The sequence below is a fragment of the Tachypleus tridentatus genome, chromosome 2, assembly GCF_004210375.1.
Source record: "Tachypleus tridentatus isolate NWPU-2018 chromosome 2, ASM421037v1, whole genome shotgun sequence".
In the NCBI taxonomy this organism is placed as follows: Eukaryota; Metazoa; Arthropoda; class Merostomata; order Xiphosura; family Limulidae; genus Tachypleus; species Tachypleus tridentatus.
The window spans coordinates 64840180-64856212 of NC_134826.1; the positions used below are offsets into that span (position 1 = coordinate 64840180).

The following is a 16033-nucleotide window of genomic DNA, read 5'->3' on the forward strand; positions in this document are numbered from 1 at the left end:
CCTAGATTTATTAACTGTTATTTTGGTGAAAAGAATGCGTAGAAGAAAGCGTAAAATTGCAGATTCTTTCAGCGTTAAAGAATTAAGTGTAGCGAACACAAAATAACAGTTAAAATACAGCTTAACATTTTAATTTTAAGAAAACAGTTTCAAAACTCCAAATGTTAAATACTTATAAAGAAATGAAAAGTGAAATTAATATGTTAAAAAATCAGATGAGATTTTCTTTCTGTTCAGTATTCATTCTAAAAAGAACAATAACGATACTGTCACTACAAATATTTACTTTTTTTTAAATACTCTCTTCTTAATGTGTAAAGTAAACCGTAAAAACAAATTATAAGAAATGTGGCTTTCAAATCAAGTACTCTTGTTTCTTACAAACCAGACATTCATCAGTTACTTGTTACTAAATATTTTCCTGGTCACATAAATCTTTCAGTGAGAGAATCTTGATACCTTCCATAGTAAGATGAGAACTCAAAATGAATACAGCGGATGTAGAATTATTCTCGATGGGAGATAAAAATACACATAAATACTACAATCGCTTAGAGGGTGTTATTATTCTATATATATACCTATTTTTGTGAAATTGAACATCGCTTGATTGGATTTTCTAATCGCTCTAGTGTTCAGTGACGTAATTAGATAAGAGCTAGAAGGGATTCAATCCTAGGGTCCATGGTTGTAATGTGGGCCCAATGATAATTTTATTATATGTAAAATTACATGGGATATAGGGCCCACACAACCTTAAATCCACCAGTGCTAGTTTTCATATCTTCAAATTTGGTAGAAAATGGAAAACTTAATTTTATTAAACATTGTGGGCTGAGCTTTACCTATGATTATCATCCCTTGGCAGTGTACTTGAGATCCCGTGGTTTGTGCCTCGTTTAAAATTAGTGTTTCAATTTCTCTGTGAGAAGAGTACACCAGTACTGCTTCTACTTTACTATTTTTTGTGTCCCACTGATCACTTGACTTAAATTAAGAGAAGACAATAAGTACAATTTCTGAAATAAACAGATTTATTACTTTTATTGTGTATCTAGTATGAATATTCTAAATCGGCTGACATACATTTAATTAGACAAACGACAACATTTGACACGTATATGTTTAGTAACAGTTTATTCTTGTATGTTTCGGAGCATACATATTCCATTTTCAGTAAGCTATATCGAAAATAGTAATTTATTAGGCACAAACATATTATATTATCTGTTTATTTGATTGTCTCTTAATTTATTTCTTACCTTTGTGCTGTATTTCAATTACTTTTATAGTGTTTAAAGTTTATTATATAAATTTAAAATGAATGTAGAAAATTACCACATAACTCTTACCTTAACTATAATGCTCCCGTATCGTTCTCTAAAAAGTCACATATAACCCAATAAATTACTGGTATGGTCAGAACATATTTTCATAAGTGATTAGGAAGCCCGACTCACAATCTGAAGAAAACCTTTAAATAATGAGAATGTGTAATAATTATTCATTCCAGCTTCTCTGAATCAATTTATTTTAAAGTATCCTATCTATTTCTTGTTCGATGTCTACGTTAAAACAAACTTCTTCCGATCTTCTCATTATTTATGTCTAGAATACTAATACATTTCTTAAGTTGGTGAAACAACAACTGTATTGAAGTATTAAAACGGCCAAGTGTGACCAAACATAATCGCTCTTTCAGCCGTGGGGGGGGGCGTTATAAGAAACGGTTAATCACACTATTCGTTAGTAAAAGAGTAGCCCGAGTTCGTGGTGGGCGGTGATCACTAGCTGCCTTCCCTCTAGTCTTACACTGCTAAATTAGGGACGGCTGGTACAGATAACCCTTGTGTAGCTTTGTGCGAAATTTAAATTATAGCTAAAATTTGATTTTACCAGCAGAAAACTTGAAAAATATGATGAATGAATTTTGGACGATCCCTTAGTTCCATTATTTCTAAAACTATATTTTCATGGTATTCGAAAGGCTTAGTGACATTTCATTTGCTTCGAAGAATGGTGAATCTTAAGTGAGTTATGTTATGTTTCCTATCTATCCACATGTAAAATGTCCCCGGTTTCAAATATAAGACGATACTCTTGGACATTTGTTTTAACACACTATTTATAACAAAATGAGTTTTTAATATACCACTTTATACATATATTTATCAAAATAAAGTTTTTAATCATTTTTTCCTTCAAAGATACTCTATGTAAACCGTCAATAATATCGCTTGTTAATTTTATCTTGCTCCACGAGATTGTTACATTGTTATAATCTTGTATTCTCTAGTTTACCAAATTATCGTTTTCTTTTGCCTGATGACGACCTAAATAGAGGGTCGAAATATTGTATGCCTATAAACGTGTGTTTATCTGTAATAAATATTTCACAAGTTAGAAACAATGAGGTACGTTTTTTTTAACTACAATATTTTTTTTTTCCTTTTTATGCCATGTTTTTTTCTATTTAGTGAAACATTTTAGATTCTATATTTTAATATTTGTAAGCCTATTGTAATACCTTTGTTTGTCCATTTTTTGGTAGGAAGCTGTTCAACGTTTGATTCATTGTTTCTATCAGGTTCAACATACTTATGTTCATTTAGTTGATTTTTTTGTGATGTCATCATTAATAGAGGTTATAATTTAAAAATTATATGGTGCATTCCATTTCTTTATCCTCAATCTCATGCCTTCTTAATATCGCAGTGAAATATGAAGTGTAATACTTCAAATTATTTTTGACATTACCATTGAATTCAAAAATTACCTACTTGTATTTTTAAAAAAATGTCCAATAAGGATTTAATAAGCAAAAAAAAAAGGAAATATCATATTGTTAATATTTATTTCAAGAAACTCAAGAAGCTTCTAATTCAAACTGTAGAACACAAGCCAGAAAGATATCTACTGTAAGAAAACATGAAAGTAAACAGGAAGCCAACCAAGAATCCTTCACAGTATCCCTAACTAAAAAGCAGTTACCAGCTTTCCTTTCCATGCAACAGACCAATTATTTTAGGAACAGAATGTCATTTTCTTAGCATTCTTACTTGTGATAATTTGAAATTTTTTTAACAAACGGGTATACATTTCCAAGTGCAAGTGTACATGGTTTGTCACTGATGTTATATGTTTCAATCATTTACAATTCTAAATATTTTATAACTAGTTATATAAATCAAATTTCTACGTACCACAGTCAAGAGTGTATAGCTTCAAGTACGAGTACATTAATTTACTTCTGCAACCAAGTAATGAACACATAATATATTTATTTATATCTGTACAGACAGTAAAGATATGCATCTTTATGCTTCTTAACCACAGCATGGCTGTCATTTCACAAATTAAAACTTCAGTTCCATATCGTTCTCTTAAATCCTTTAAGAGTCTCGATTTCATTCAACCATGGATCCCTTTCCTTCCTCTAAGTTAACATCTGGTTGAGGCTGGGTTTCAACTTTATGACGTTTTGGAGGAACATAGCAGCCCATTCCTGCAGCTGCCTCAGCTTCCTGCTGACTATAAGGTTCTTCTTCTAAAGCCTTTAATCTGAAGTAAACAAAATTAATTCTCCTGCAATAATATCATAAAGCTTAAAAAATTGCAGAGGTCAGAAGCTGTTAATTTGTTTTTTATTATTCTTCTATAGCTCTAAACAAGATACTTTATTAAATTAGTTAAGTCAAAAAAGTACTTATAATAAAACATGAAAAAAAAAAGAGGTTTAACAAACTGATACTGAAAGCAGAAGCCATAGATTATAGGTTTTGGGGAGATAAAGAGAAGTATTAACTGTAACCAGAGGCCAGGAATGAGAGCTTAACAAAAGAATTTTCACTGACAAAGTATTTCATCTGAGTAATATTTAAATGAATTAATTAAAAAACTGGAGTGTATAAGAATATGTCAGTCATACCACACTTGTTATATCAAGTGTTATGTTAATCTCAAAGAATTTGTAAAGCCTAAACTGCAGCAGTGTAAACCTTAAACAAAGCACCTGCAAAATTATCAGTACTAGACAAGTTAAACAAAAAAAAAGAAAGAATTTTGGGACACATCAACACAACTTGGGCAGAGCATTTCCTCAACAGAGATCCATCTATTCTGTCAATATGAAGTTACTGCGATCTGAACTTATTCTACACTTCACAATTAATTATGGGTTTAAAAAATTCTCACATAATACAATATACATGAAGCAGAGTAGGTTTGTACTTACCGACGTTTGTGTACTTTACTTCTGAAGTGCTCTTTCAGAGCATGGTCATCAATGAAGTACCGTCTGAAACAGGCAAAAAAACAGTTTTATGTGAAGTATTTCTTGCTTAAACATACATGTGCATGAGTAATACGAATCGGTATCTGTAAATACTCCATAGACTTTTTTAAGCAACACATTTTAGGCTGTAATGTTTGAAATAAAACATCAATGAAGTATTCACCAAATACACATCCAATTACATGTTTGCTGCATAATTAAATTTAATTTTCAAGATGCTAATTCTTTTGACAGGATACAAAGAATGGACTTCAAAATGATGCCAAGAATAACCAGCTATTGATTTCTGTTTTGAGAAATTTTTAAGCAATTTTATATTTATTCAAGAACATAGAAAAAGTTCAAAGATTTCACTTCAGGCTTTTGATACTTTAAATTTAAACATATATAGGTTTCTCACTGAAGTTTACAAGGTTACCTGAAAGAATGACAAGATAAAAGCCTCTGATTTCTTTATGCTGCATTACGAAAATAACAGGACAAGAGAAACAAGCTTAATATTTGGAAAAGACAGGCTAGGCTCTAATTAAGACACTTTTAAAACAGAGTGAATGACATATGGAGTGAACTGCTGTTTGTAGTAATGGAGACCAGCACTTTTGAAAGCTTAAGATGGAAGTCGATCACATTCATACAACCAAAGGGTTAGTTTTAATTTTAAATACTGTCAAAGGTTGATACGTATTCAAGGAAGGGTGTGATAAACATTTAAATAACAAACTCAAAAATGCCAGCTTTTAATTTTTGAATTAGTTTTCACTTGAACAGTTAAAGCAGAAAAATACTTACGCACAGTGCAGACAGTAGAACTGTCCACTTCCAGGAAGATCATAATCTAATTCTTGGTTTAATAACTTGTTGGCATTTTCAGTCTTCATATGTTCCGATATTTCATCCAAGTCTTTCGTCCTTTTTCTAGTTTTACATTTTCTCGTAATGGGATTTTTCCCTCGGTTGGTCTTCTTTCTTGAATAACGAGTCATTTTTGTAAACTATTCTAAATAAAATAAAATCTACGATGTTTCAATCCACAGTCAAAAAAATATTTTAGTTGATAGATTCCATCCAATTCTATAACATTATTATCAATACCACAAAAACTCAAATTTCAAGAACATAGACCCTCTTCTCTTCATTTTGCACGTGGCCAACACCTATTGACAGGTACACTTGTCAATAACAAAAACCTGAAAGTGGCAACATGAATAATTATAATACTTCTAAATACCTAATTCAAAATGAATATTTACTTGCAAACGGTATTTCTTTGATGAAGAATATCCATAATAATAAAATAGCTACTACAATGTGTACATCAGTTAATTATTTGTTTCGCCTTTTTGTAAATATCGTATTTGACAATTATACATTTTAAATCATTTTGTGAAATAGTGAATTCTACTTTCATTTCGTTATGTCTTTGTTTACTATCATTTGTTAATTTTTAGTTATATGTTGCATTAAGCATTAATTGCCTCCCCTTTGTAGTTAGAGCAAGTTGAAATTGAGTATTTATTATGAAATTAACACAATCTTCCCCTAGCGATGACGTAAAGATAATAATATTATGAAAGATTGTGCAAATTACCTAGTCACATGAAATGTGACCTCGTCCTCTAACCACGAAATAAAAACTCTTTCTTGACCTTAAACGAGTTATTTGACAATATATAGTTAGAATGAATTATTCCTCCATTTTGCTATTGCCCCCCAGTGGCTCAGCGGCGTCTGCGGACTTACAACGCTAAAATCCAGGTTTCGATACCCATGGTAGGCAGAGCAGAGATAGCCCATTGTGTAGCTTTGTGCTTAATTCAAAAACAACAACAACAACCATATTGTTATTAAACATTAAGTGGTTTAATTTTGGAATAATTTGTTGTTTCGGAAAAAAAAAATCTTTAACTCCTTCCGACTGCTCTTCCTAATTTTTTCTATCTATTGAAATTAATAACATCGATATTTACGTTGCTTTATTTATTAAAGTTTGTATCGTGTCTTGGCCAGTTACGGATTTACTATACTTTTCTATAATTAATAAAGCGTGTATGTATGTTTTCGTATAGCAAAACCACATCGGGCTATCTGCTAAGTCACTGAGGGGAATCGAAACCCTGATTTTTTAATAAAGCACGTATTCCAACTTTTTGAGAGTTTTGTTTTGGATTACTGTTATTGTTACAGTTTAATGAATTGTTTTTACTGTTGTAGTTGTTTGTTTGACCTTGTTTGTAATAAAGTTTTGTTTTTAATCCATTACAATTTTATATTGAACATAGATGTTGTCATAACTCTGTCGTCAATGTATTTTCGAATAAAAAAACTGCTAGATTAAGACAGCTCTGGTGAAAAATTGTAACACGATATTTTAAATTTAATATTAACATATTTTTATGTTCTTGTAACAACTTTGATTACTATACGTATTCTACAATTGTAAATATTGAAAATTATTTTTATCTAAATTAGTTTTAGCTCTTAAATTTAAGAGGAATACTAATTCTGAACAAATAATTTTTATAACTGAGTAATGAATTTGTCTTTGCTGTTTTATTCTGTATGACTACTTCCTTTTTTAAACCATTAGTTAAAACATATAGTATTTATAACCCTATATTTCTTTTGCTACTGTGGTAATGCACACAAGTTTTCTTTTATATTTTTTTCTTGTTTGAAATATTGTCTTGCAAAGTTGAGCAGAAACAGCGTAATGTTAGTTAAATGGGCATATAAAGAGTTTACTTCCATTTTTATTGAGTTGGGTATAAAAAAACACATTTATTTTCTCCACTGTAATGTAATGGCGGCAAAATTGGTCCTGATAAGTGTAGATTACCTTGTGCTAGCTTATTTGGTTTCTGTAGGAGGTGATGTCTCTTCTTACCACAGGTATATTTCAGTAATACATTTAGCATCCAGATTAAAAGGCTCAGCACTGAAGTATACTTTAACGACCAATTACGTTAACTGAATTTTATATCCTACTAGTGCTGTGAGAGAACAAAGTTCACGGAATGATAGTGTCGACTAGACAAAGAAAATGAGTTTACCTGTTGAATTCATGAGCGCTCTATTTTCATTTGCTTTTACTAAGAGTTTGCCGAAAGAAGATCGTCTTTCAAGATATTCATGTTTAATTCTAAAGAGATTAATTATGAGAGAGAGAGAAAGCGATGTAGTTAAGCAAGACTTACTAGAAACGACTGTCCTTTTGCGTGTACAAGTAAGTACACAGAGTTTTTTGTTTGTGTGTTTTTTTAAATAAGCATTGTTTGTTTCACTTTTACCAAGTGTGTTCAGTCTCTTCATTCCACACACACCAAGAGGACTCTGTTATATCATGAATTATAAAAGGTTTATTCCTTTTTATAAACGCAAATAAAAATAACGACCTATACACTGCTGGCCAAAATCTCAAGGCCAATAAAGATAAAAAAAAAATATGCATTTTGCGTTGTTAGACTCAAACACTTATTTGAGTAGAGCTTCGAAAGATGAAAATAAGAAAAGAGAAAATAAAAATAAAAAACTCTTTTACCATTTAATAGGGAAAATGTAAACACTATGGAATTAGCCATAATATTAGCTGGTCAAAGGATTAAGACCATACCAAAAAGAAGTCCTAAACAGGGTAGGAAATGCCCAAAAAGAGGTCTCAGTAGTGAGTTGCACGGCCGTCATTGCGAATAACTTCAAACATCCGCTTTGGCATGGTTGATATAAGCGTTTGCAGAAGGCTGGCTGGAATGTTATTCCAAGTGATGAAGAAGGCATCATGAAGATCATCCACTGTTTGGAATTGACGTCCATTTCTATATATTTCCCTTGCCATCCACCCCCAAACATTTTCAATAGGGTTCAGTTCGGGCGAACACGCTGGATGGTCCAAAAGAATCACGTTATTCGCCATGAAAAAGCCCTTTGTCCTGCGGGTATTGTGGATTGCAGCATTGTCCTGCTGAAAAATCCAGTCATTTCCACACAAGCGAGGGCCTTCAGTCAATAAGGATGCTCTTTCCAACACGCCAATGTAGCCAGCTGCTGTTTGACGCCCCTGTATAACCTGAAGCTTAGTTGTTCCATGGAAGGAGAAAGCACTCCAGATCATGATGAAACTTCCTCCACTGTGTCATGTAGAAAATGTCTATGGTGGGATATTTCTATCGTGCCAGTAACGTTGGAAGCCATCTGGACCATCCGGGTTAAATTTTTTCTCATCAGAGAACAAAACCTTCTTCCACTTTTCCACGTTCCGTGTATGGTGCTTCTCAGCAAAGTTTAACCGAGCTGTTTCGTGGTGTTGAAGGAGGCGTGGCCTTTGAAGACGTTTACGGTTTTTAAAGTCTTTCTCTCGTTTATGCCGTCTTATCGTTCTTGAGCTGCATTCTACGTCCGTAAGGGCCTTAATCTGGTTCGTCGATCGACTGGTGTCTTGCCGGACAACCCGTCGAATCCTCCTGCTCAACGCCAGCGAAATTTTTTTTGGCCGACCACTTGAAATTCTCGTTCCGTATCCCTTAGGGTCTTTTAAGGAATTTACAAAAACAGTTTTACTACGCCCAATCTCACCAGCGATGGCACGTTGACAGAGTCCTTGCTTTGGCAGCTCTACAATTCTGCCACGTTCAAACTCTGTCAATTTTTTAGCCTTTGCCGTGTTTTTACTCAATGTAACACAGGAGATGTCAGTGGGAGATGTTGACAACGCTTATGCTTGAACACAAATGACTGAATTTCGTTACGTGTTTTCCGATTAACGCTTCGTTTCAGTATGGTCTTAAACTTTTGACCAGCTAGTATTTAAGCTAATTTCATAATGTTCACATTTTCCCTATTAAATTCTAAAAACGTTTTTTATTTTTATTTTCCCTTTTCTTATTTTCATCTTTCGAAGCTCTAGTCAAATAAGTGGTTGAGTCTAATAACGCAAAATGCATATTTTTTCTTTATGTTCATTGGCCTTGAGATTTTGGCGAGCAGTGTACCTCCAGAATGTAACTTTATTTTGTTTGGTTATAATGTTAGCATGTTTGGTGCGACAGGGATTCGAACCCGAGACCCTCACATGACGAGTCGAATGCCTTAAACAATGTCAAGAACATAAGCTTATTCCATTTGTTCCTCTGTTGAGAACGCTTTAACGCTCTTGTTTTTTTGGTAATGCTCAACAATATATATCGTCGATTAGCAACAAAATTATCACCACATTATTTTTAGGCTAACCATGGTGTTAATGGCGAATGTTCCTTATTCATGTTGATTTGTTAGAAAGGTTTGGTGTTGTTTTTTTTTCATTATTTTTTCTATATTTTTGGGTGCCTTGGTGAGACAGCGGTAAGTTTTCGGATTTATAATGCTAAAATCATGGGTTTAATTCCCCTTAGCGGACACAGCAGTCCGATGTGGCTTTGCTATAAGAAACAGACACAGTATAAGTTCGATGATGTAGCAGCAAAATAGTTTATTTCAGAAGTTTTATGACATTGTATTTTTATGACAAGTTGTACCCTAAACTAAAATTTACCGATTAGTGTTTCAGTTAAGCCTTATGTAACGTTTAGGTATTAGGCGTAATGTTTAAGTTATACTGCAAAAGACTTTGTCTTACAGGCCCGGCATGGCCAAGCGTATTAAGGCGTGCGACCCTCGTAATCGCCGTGGGGGCGTTATAATGTGACGGTCAATCTCACTATTCATTGGTAAAAGAGTAGCTCAAGAATTGGCGGTGGGTGGTGATGACTAGCTGCCTTTCTTCTTGTCTTACACTGCTACATGAGGGACGGCTAGCGCAGATAGCCCTTGTGTAGCTTGTGTAATTTCAGTTCGTGGTCTGCTCATGTGTAGATGCGGCTAATGCGTTCCTGAGGAATGTCATGCCAAACGAAAATCAGTTTCCAGTAGGAATGTACAATAAAGAAAGGATGCGTTCCTGACCAAAATTTTTCTGTGCAGAGAAACTCTTAAACAAATTTTAAGGTATTAAATAGATACTAAAACATCAACGAAGTATGTAAAGCATTTAATGAACCTGAAAATAAAAGCATACCACTGCCCTCACGAGGTGATAACGGCATAAATTGAATATATTGTGTATCCCACGTATTAGATGATCCTCTTTGCTATTTCAAAACCGACACTTGCTTCCGTAACACAAGCTGCATTAATCGGAAACAAGTTCTATTATGAAAACTGCTGTATATATATATATATATAGTATACAAAAAACAAACAAACGATCATGACCATGCTACCTGCATGGTTTGAACTGGAATTCAAGAACACAAGCCTAGAACGTATTAGCCTAAAAATTAGTGTAGAGACATTGCCTATCAGTCCTAACTGCGGGTCTTACATTTCCGTACATCGTAAATATACATGAAATGATAAAATGTTACCCAGGGTTCCACTGATTGGAAAACAGACTCCACTGAATAACAAAACCAAAATTTTAATAAATTGAGGTAATTACCATTTTTGATCTTACAGGGTGTCTGCTATTGAAGTAAAAACAAACATCACAAATTTACCGCGGAAACAAAAAGGTATTATTTTGGTGTACGTGAAATTGACTGCACAGTAGCCTCAGCTTAATGTCTTTGTTTTAGAATTTAACGCAAAGCTGCTTAATAACTATCTGCACTTGCTGTCCTTACCTTAAAAGTGATAATCTAGAAGGAAGGAAGCTAGTCAACACCATTCACCACCAAATCTTAGACTACTATTTTACCAACGAATAATGAGCATCACACATAATACAGTTGAAATTATTCTATAACGTGTATCCGAACCCGTAAGTTGAGCCCCCAAACAACCATTTTGTTTGTTTTGGAATTTCGCACAAAGCTACTCGAGGGCTATCTGTGCTAGCCGTCCCTAATTTAGCAGTGTAAGACTAGAGGGAAGGCAGCTAGTCATCACCACCCACTGCCAACTCTTGGGCTATTCTTTTACCAACCGTCACATTATAACGCCCCCACGGCTGGGAGAGCGAGTATGTTTAGCGCGACGCGGGCGCGAACCCGCGACCCTCGGATTACGAGTCGCGCGCCTTACGCGCTTGGCCATGCCGGGCCATACCCCAAACACCCAGGCCAACCTTATTCAAGACCATATGGATGAAAAATACAATTTTCAATGTGTCCAGGAAACTCCATTTATCTTTAGCAATATCAGTGTAATTAGCTATTTTGTCACTTTTGTAAATTAACTTCTATTGAATGTTTCTTTGAAAAAAAATTAAAATCGCGAATATTTTTTAATTTTAAATACATTTTTAATGTATGAAAAAATTGGCTGAAACACAAAATGTAACAGTAAGAATTTTAAAAAATATTTTAGGGGTAAAAAATGTTGGGATGGGGATAAGACTCTTGAGGAATGATAAATGAAGGGTTGTATTTGACGATTATGAAATGGCCAACTTATTAAATTCTGTTGAGTTTTTTTTCACAGTTTTTACTAATGAAGGCTTAATCAATATTCCTCCTCTTGAGTAACTGATAGAAAGAACTGGATATGTGAGCTACTTGCCACAATTTTTGTTAGTCCTTCAATAGCAGACAACTATGTGTGTGTGTTTTTTTTTTTATAGCAAAGCCACGTTGGGCTATCTGCTGAGTTCACCGGGGTGAATCGAACCCCTGATTTTAGCGGGAGACAGCAGACAACTACCAACAGATTTGAAATTAGCTAATATCATACATATATTCAAGGGAGGTAATTGAAGTTGTTTCAGTAACTATAGATTTATTAGTCTTACATCACTTGTGGGAAATGTTCTGGAAAATCTGATAAAAGGTATTTTGCAAAGTCATTTATAAACAAAGTTTATAATTTTATAAGATCATTAGCATAGTTTCACCAATAGAAGAATCTTGCCTTACAAATCTTTTGGCATGTTTTGAAAATGTTACTACATATCTAGAAGAGGGTAAAAGCGTGGATTTGGTGTATCTGGATATTCAGAAACCGTTTTACAAAGTGCCACATAAATGTTTTATAAAGAAACTTATATCTGTGGGTGTATGGGGTAAGTTACCTAATAGGATAGAAGTGTGACTTTATGGAAGAAAGGAGAGGGTTGTTTTAAATAAAGTTCAGTCAAACTAGATTAATGTTACAAGTGGTGTACGTCAGGGCTCAATCTTAGGACCATTTCTTTTTTATTTACATTAATGATAAAGCTGAAGGAACGGTCAATAAGTCGCTTAAATTTGCTAATGATATCAAGTTCTTGGATTTTATTAGCTGTAAAGAGGATGCTGCTGCTTTACAAAAGGATTTAGATAATTTTCTTAGCTGGGCAAATAAATGACAATTATAAGTATAATTTGAATGGAAATAGCCTTAACAGTAGTCATGAAAGAGCAGGATCTTTGTGGAATCATTGAACAGTATCTTAAGTCATCCAAGCAGCGTGCTGTTTGCTAGTTGATAATGGGATTTTTAGGTTGTATGAATAGAAATATTGAATACAAGTCTAAAGAAGTTGTAAGTTCATTGTACAAGTCACTGGTTAGGCCACGTTTTGAGTATTGTTCAGTCTTGGGCTTCTTACCTTAGAAAATACATTAAATTCTTGGAATGATTCAAAGGAAAGTTATTAAAATGGTACCTGGGATGGAGATGTTGTTATATACGGAGAGATTAAGATCCTCAAAATTGTTTTATTTTGAAAAAAAGAAGAATTAAAGGGAAAGGGGAAGTTATTGAAGTGTTTAAGATTGTAAAAAACATTGATAAAGTTAATGCACCAACATTTTTCATACTTAACATGAAGAATTACAGAATTAAGGAACGCAAATATAGATTGAGGCAAGGTAAAATCAGTCTTCAATTCAGACAATTTTATTTTGGGGTGTTTGGTCTATGATGGGGTTACCTTTAAATGTTGAGGAAGTATATTTGAGTAAGTTTGAAAAAAAAAAGCTTGATAGATATACGAATGATAAAGAATGACTTTAATTTTTTAAAATAGTTTTAGTTTGGCTTAGAAGATGGGACAGCCGAGATGGACCAACAGTTCCCTTGTGTCCCTAAATATTATATTAAATATGTTATTAGAACGAAACAAGCAATAGTAATAATATGTGTTCATTTGAAGTTTTTTATTCCTATTTACCCCACAATCTATTCCATTCTAGGCTATTACTGACAACCATTTTGTGAATAGGTTATAGTAATTTCTTTGTTCACTACATTGTCGTTGAGTATTAAATTTTACGGCGCGGCATGGCCAGGTGGATTAAGGCGTGCGACTCGTAATTTGAGGGTCGTGGGTTCGCATCCCCGTCGCGCCAAACATGCTCGCCCTTTCAGCGGTGGGGGCGTTATAATGTGACGGTCAATCCCACTATTCGTTGGTAAAAGAGTAGCCCAAGAGTTGGTGGTGGGTGGTGATGACTAGCTGCCTTCCCTCTAGTCTTACACTGCTAAATTAGGGACGGCTGGCACAGATAGTCCTCGAGTAGCTTTGTACGAAATTCAAAAAACAATTACATCTTTTTTTGTTGGCAATCGTATAGTTTTGAGCACGCCTTTAAGCCTAATTTAGTATTTATAATTTTTTCTGTTGTTTAAGTTGGTTGTGTGAATTAGCTAATTTTGACACAATCAACGCAATTAGGCTTGTCGCATTTCTCAAAATGGGGTATGTTAAGTCAACATGAAATTTTCAAAAACTTTTTCTGGAAGGTCATGTTTATATCACACCGAAAAGTTAAGCCGATGGCGTCATTAGTTCATAACGTGAATAGAAAAGATCATCGTATAAACCGACGGTTAAGTTTTATGTTAACAACCCTGTTACACAACTATTCATTTTCCAACTTCGTGTCACGAATACCTTATATCAAAGTTTTCTGACAAATTGTTGTCGATGGTTTTTTTGTTTTTTTTTAACAGCATCGTTATATGGTTATCACACTTTAAGTTAATTATTTTTGCGAGTGTGATTTTTTGACAGTATTGTTAAACTTCTTTGTGGGTATCTGGGTATGTTGAATTTTTAAATACCCAGGAGGGTCAGATGCAAGACTTCTCCCTCCATCCCTAGCTTTCATGTCGGCTACCATTGTTGTTGTTGTTGTAGTGCTTTTGGGCCAGAGTATCCCACAGTATTCCAGCCCTTTTCAGGGCAATGTCCATGTATTGTCTTGATTTGCCCTTTTTTTACCTTTATCTATTTATTATTATTTTTCCCTCTTTTATTCATTTATATAAATATTTTTTTCCCTTTTCCATATATATTTATCGGAAAAATAAAATAAAACATAAAAGAAGAAATAATACTAGTTTTAACCGTCTAGTGCATGGTGGCCAGTTTGATTTATATTTATAGGTGAGAGGTACTTAAGACTATGTTCATCATGTTCGTAGTATCTATCGAGATCACACATTAAATCATTTTATGCCAATTTTTATTAAAATAGTTTAGTGCATTATACAAGAGTCTTACAGATATTGTCTCTATGTTTGCACACTTGTACATGAATGTGGATGAAGTACTACGTGGTACTTTATAAGCTGAAGTTAAGATTGAATGTTGTACTTTTTGTAATTGTTTTTGTGTTATGTTTATCCAGGCAGGACATGCGTATTCAATTATAGGTCTAATGTATATTTTGTAGATTTTTTATATTATCAGGTGATGTACCTTGATTTTTACCTGAAAGACTTCTTGCATGATTTGCTCTTTTCCATATTCTAGTCAGGATATTTTTAGTATGCTGTATCCACGTTAATTTGGTATCATAAGTTAATCCTAAAAATTTAGTAGAAGTAGCAGTCTGTAAAAGTGATCTGTTCATGTATAACTTTGGTGGATCTTTTTTCAGTTTATTTAATCTGCTGAATAGTATTACTTGAGTTTTCGGAATATTTATTTTTTATTCTATATTTCTGGCAGTATTCTTCTAAATTATTTAGAACTGGTTGGAGGTTTGTTGCTGCTATTGCCTTCAATAGGGTGGGGGCACTTTTCCAGATAGCTACATCGTCAGCAAATTGTGATGCAAAAAGGCGAGCATGTTTGGTGTGATGGGGATTCGAACCATATCTACTTGGCCATGCTGGGCCTAGAATTATGTTATTGTTTACAATGGGCCATCTATGTTTAGCCCTGTGTAGGGAAAGGACACCAAATTACAGTTTTAATACCTCAAGTGTGACGTTGAACCATCAAATGTCAAGCAATTTTTGATTAAAGAAAATGTAGTAAATTCATCACATTTGACAAATAAGGTCTTCCAAGTTCCTGTTATTTACGGCAAATCGTTTATGGTAAAAAATATATATTTATGAATTATGTCGTATCTAGTCTTTAGATACATGCTTTCACATAAAAAACAAACATAACTGTGCATCACAAATCGAGCAGTATTTTTCCCTAAATGCTTTTCTTCAAACAGGTATCTTTTGTAATGTGTACAATTTGTTTACCACATACTTCTACGGCACCAAATTATTATTTGTCAACACAATGAAATGTTGTAAGTGGTTACTATATATTTAAAGCACAAGAACACCAGCGCTATTAGGTACTAGGTACATAATTATCATATTACAAGCTATTCAAAGTTCAGATGCGAGTTCGTTTTCAACATTTTCAAAAACTCCACATTGAATTATTACTGTGCCATTGCGTAAACGGTCAATAAGAAGTTTCAAAATGTTGTAATAAATAACATCTTCAGCAGGTATATTGTTCTTTGCAATTTAAAAATGGCTTTTTAGTTTTCA

General features: G+C 33.6%; 1 protein-coding gene across 1 annotated transcript; it reads right to left on the bottom strand.

Moving 5' to 3' along the window:
* Nucleotides 1-3261: 3261 nt before the first annotated feature.
* Nucleotides 3262-5454, bottom strand: LOC143244017 (zinc finger protein 593). Its single transcript, XM_076487959.1, has 3 exons — nt 5084-5454; nt 4235-4297; nt 3262-3561 (listed from the first exon to the last, which is right to left on the bottom strand). Exons 1-3 carry the CDS (start codon nt 5275-5277, stop codon nt 3408-3410), a joined length of 411 nt encoding a protein of 136 aa, XP_076344074.1. The 5' UTR covers nt 5278-5454; the 3' UTR covers nt 3262-3407.
* Nucleotides 5455-16033: the final 10579 nt, after the last annotated feature.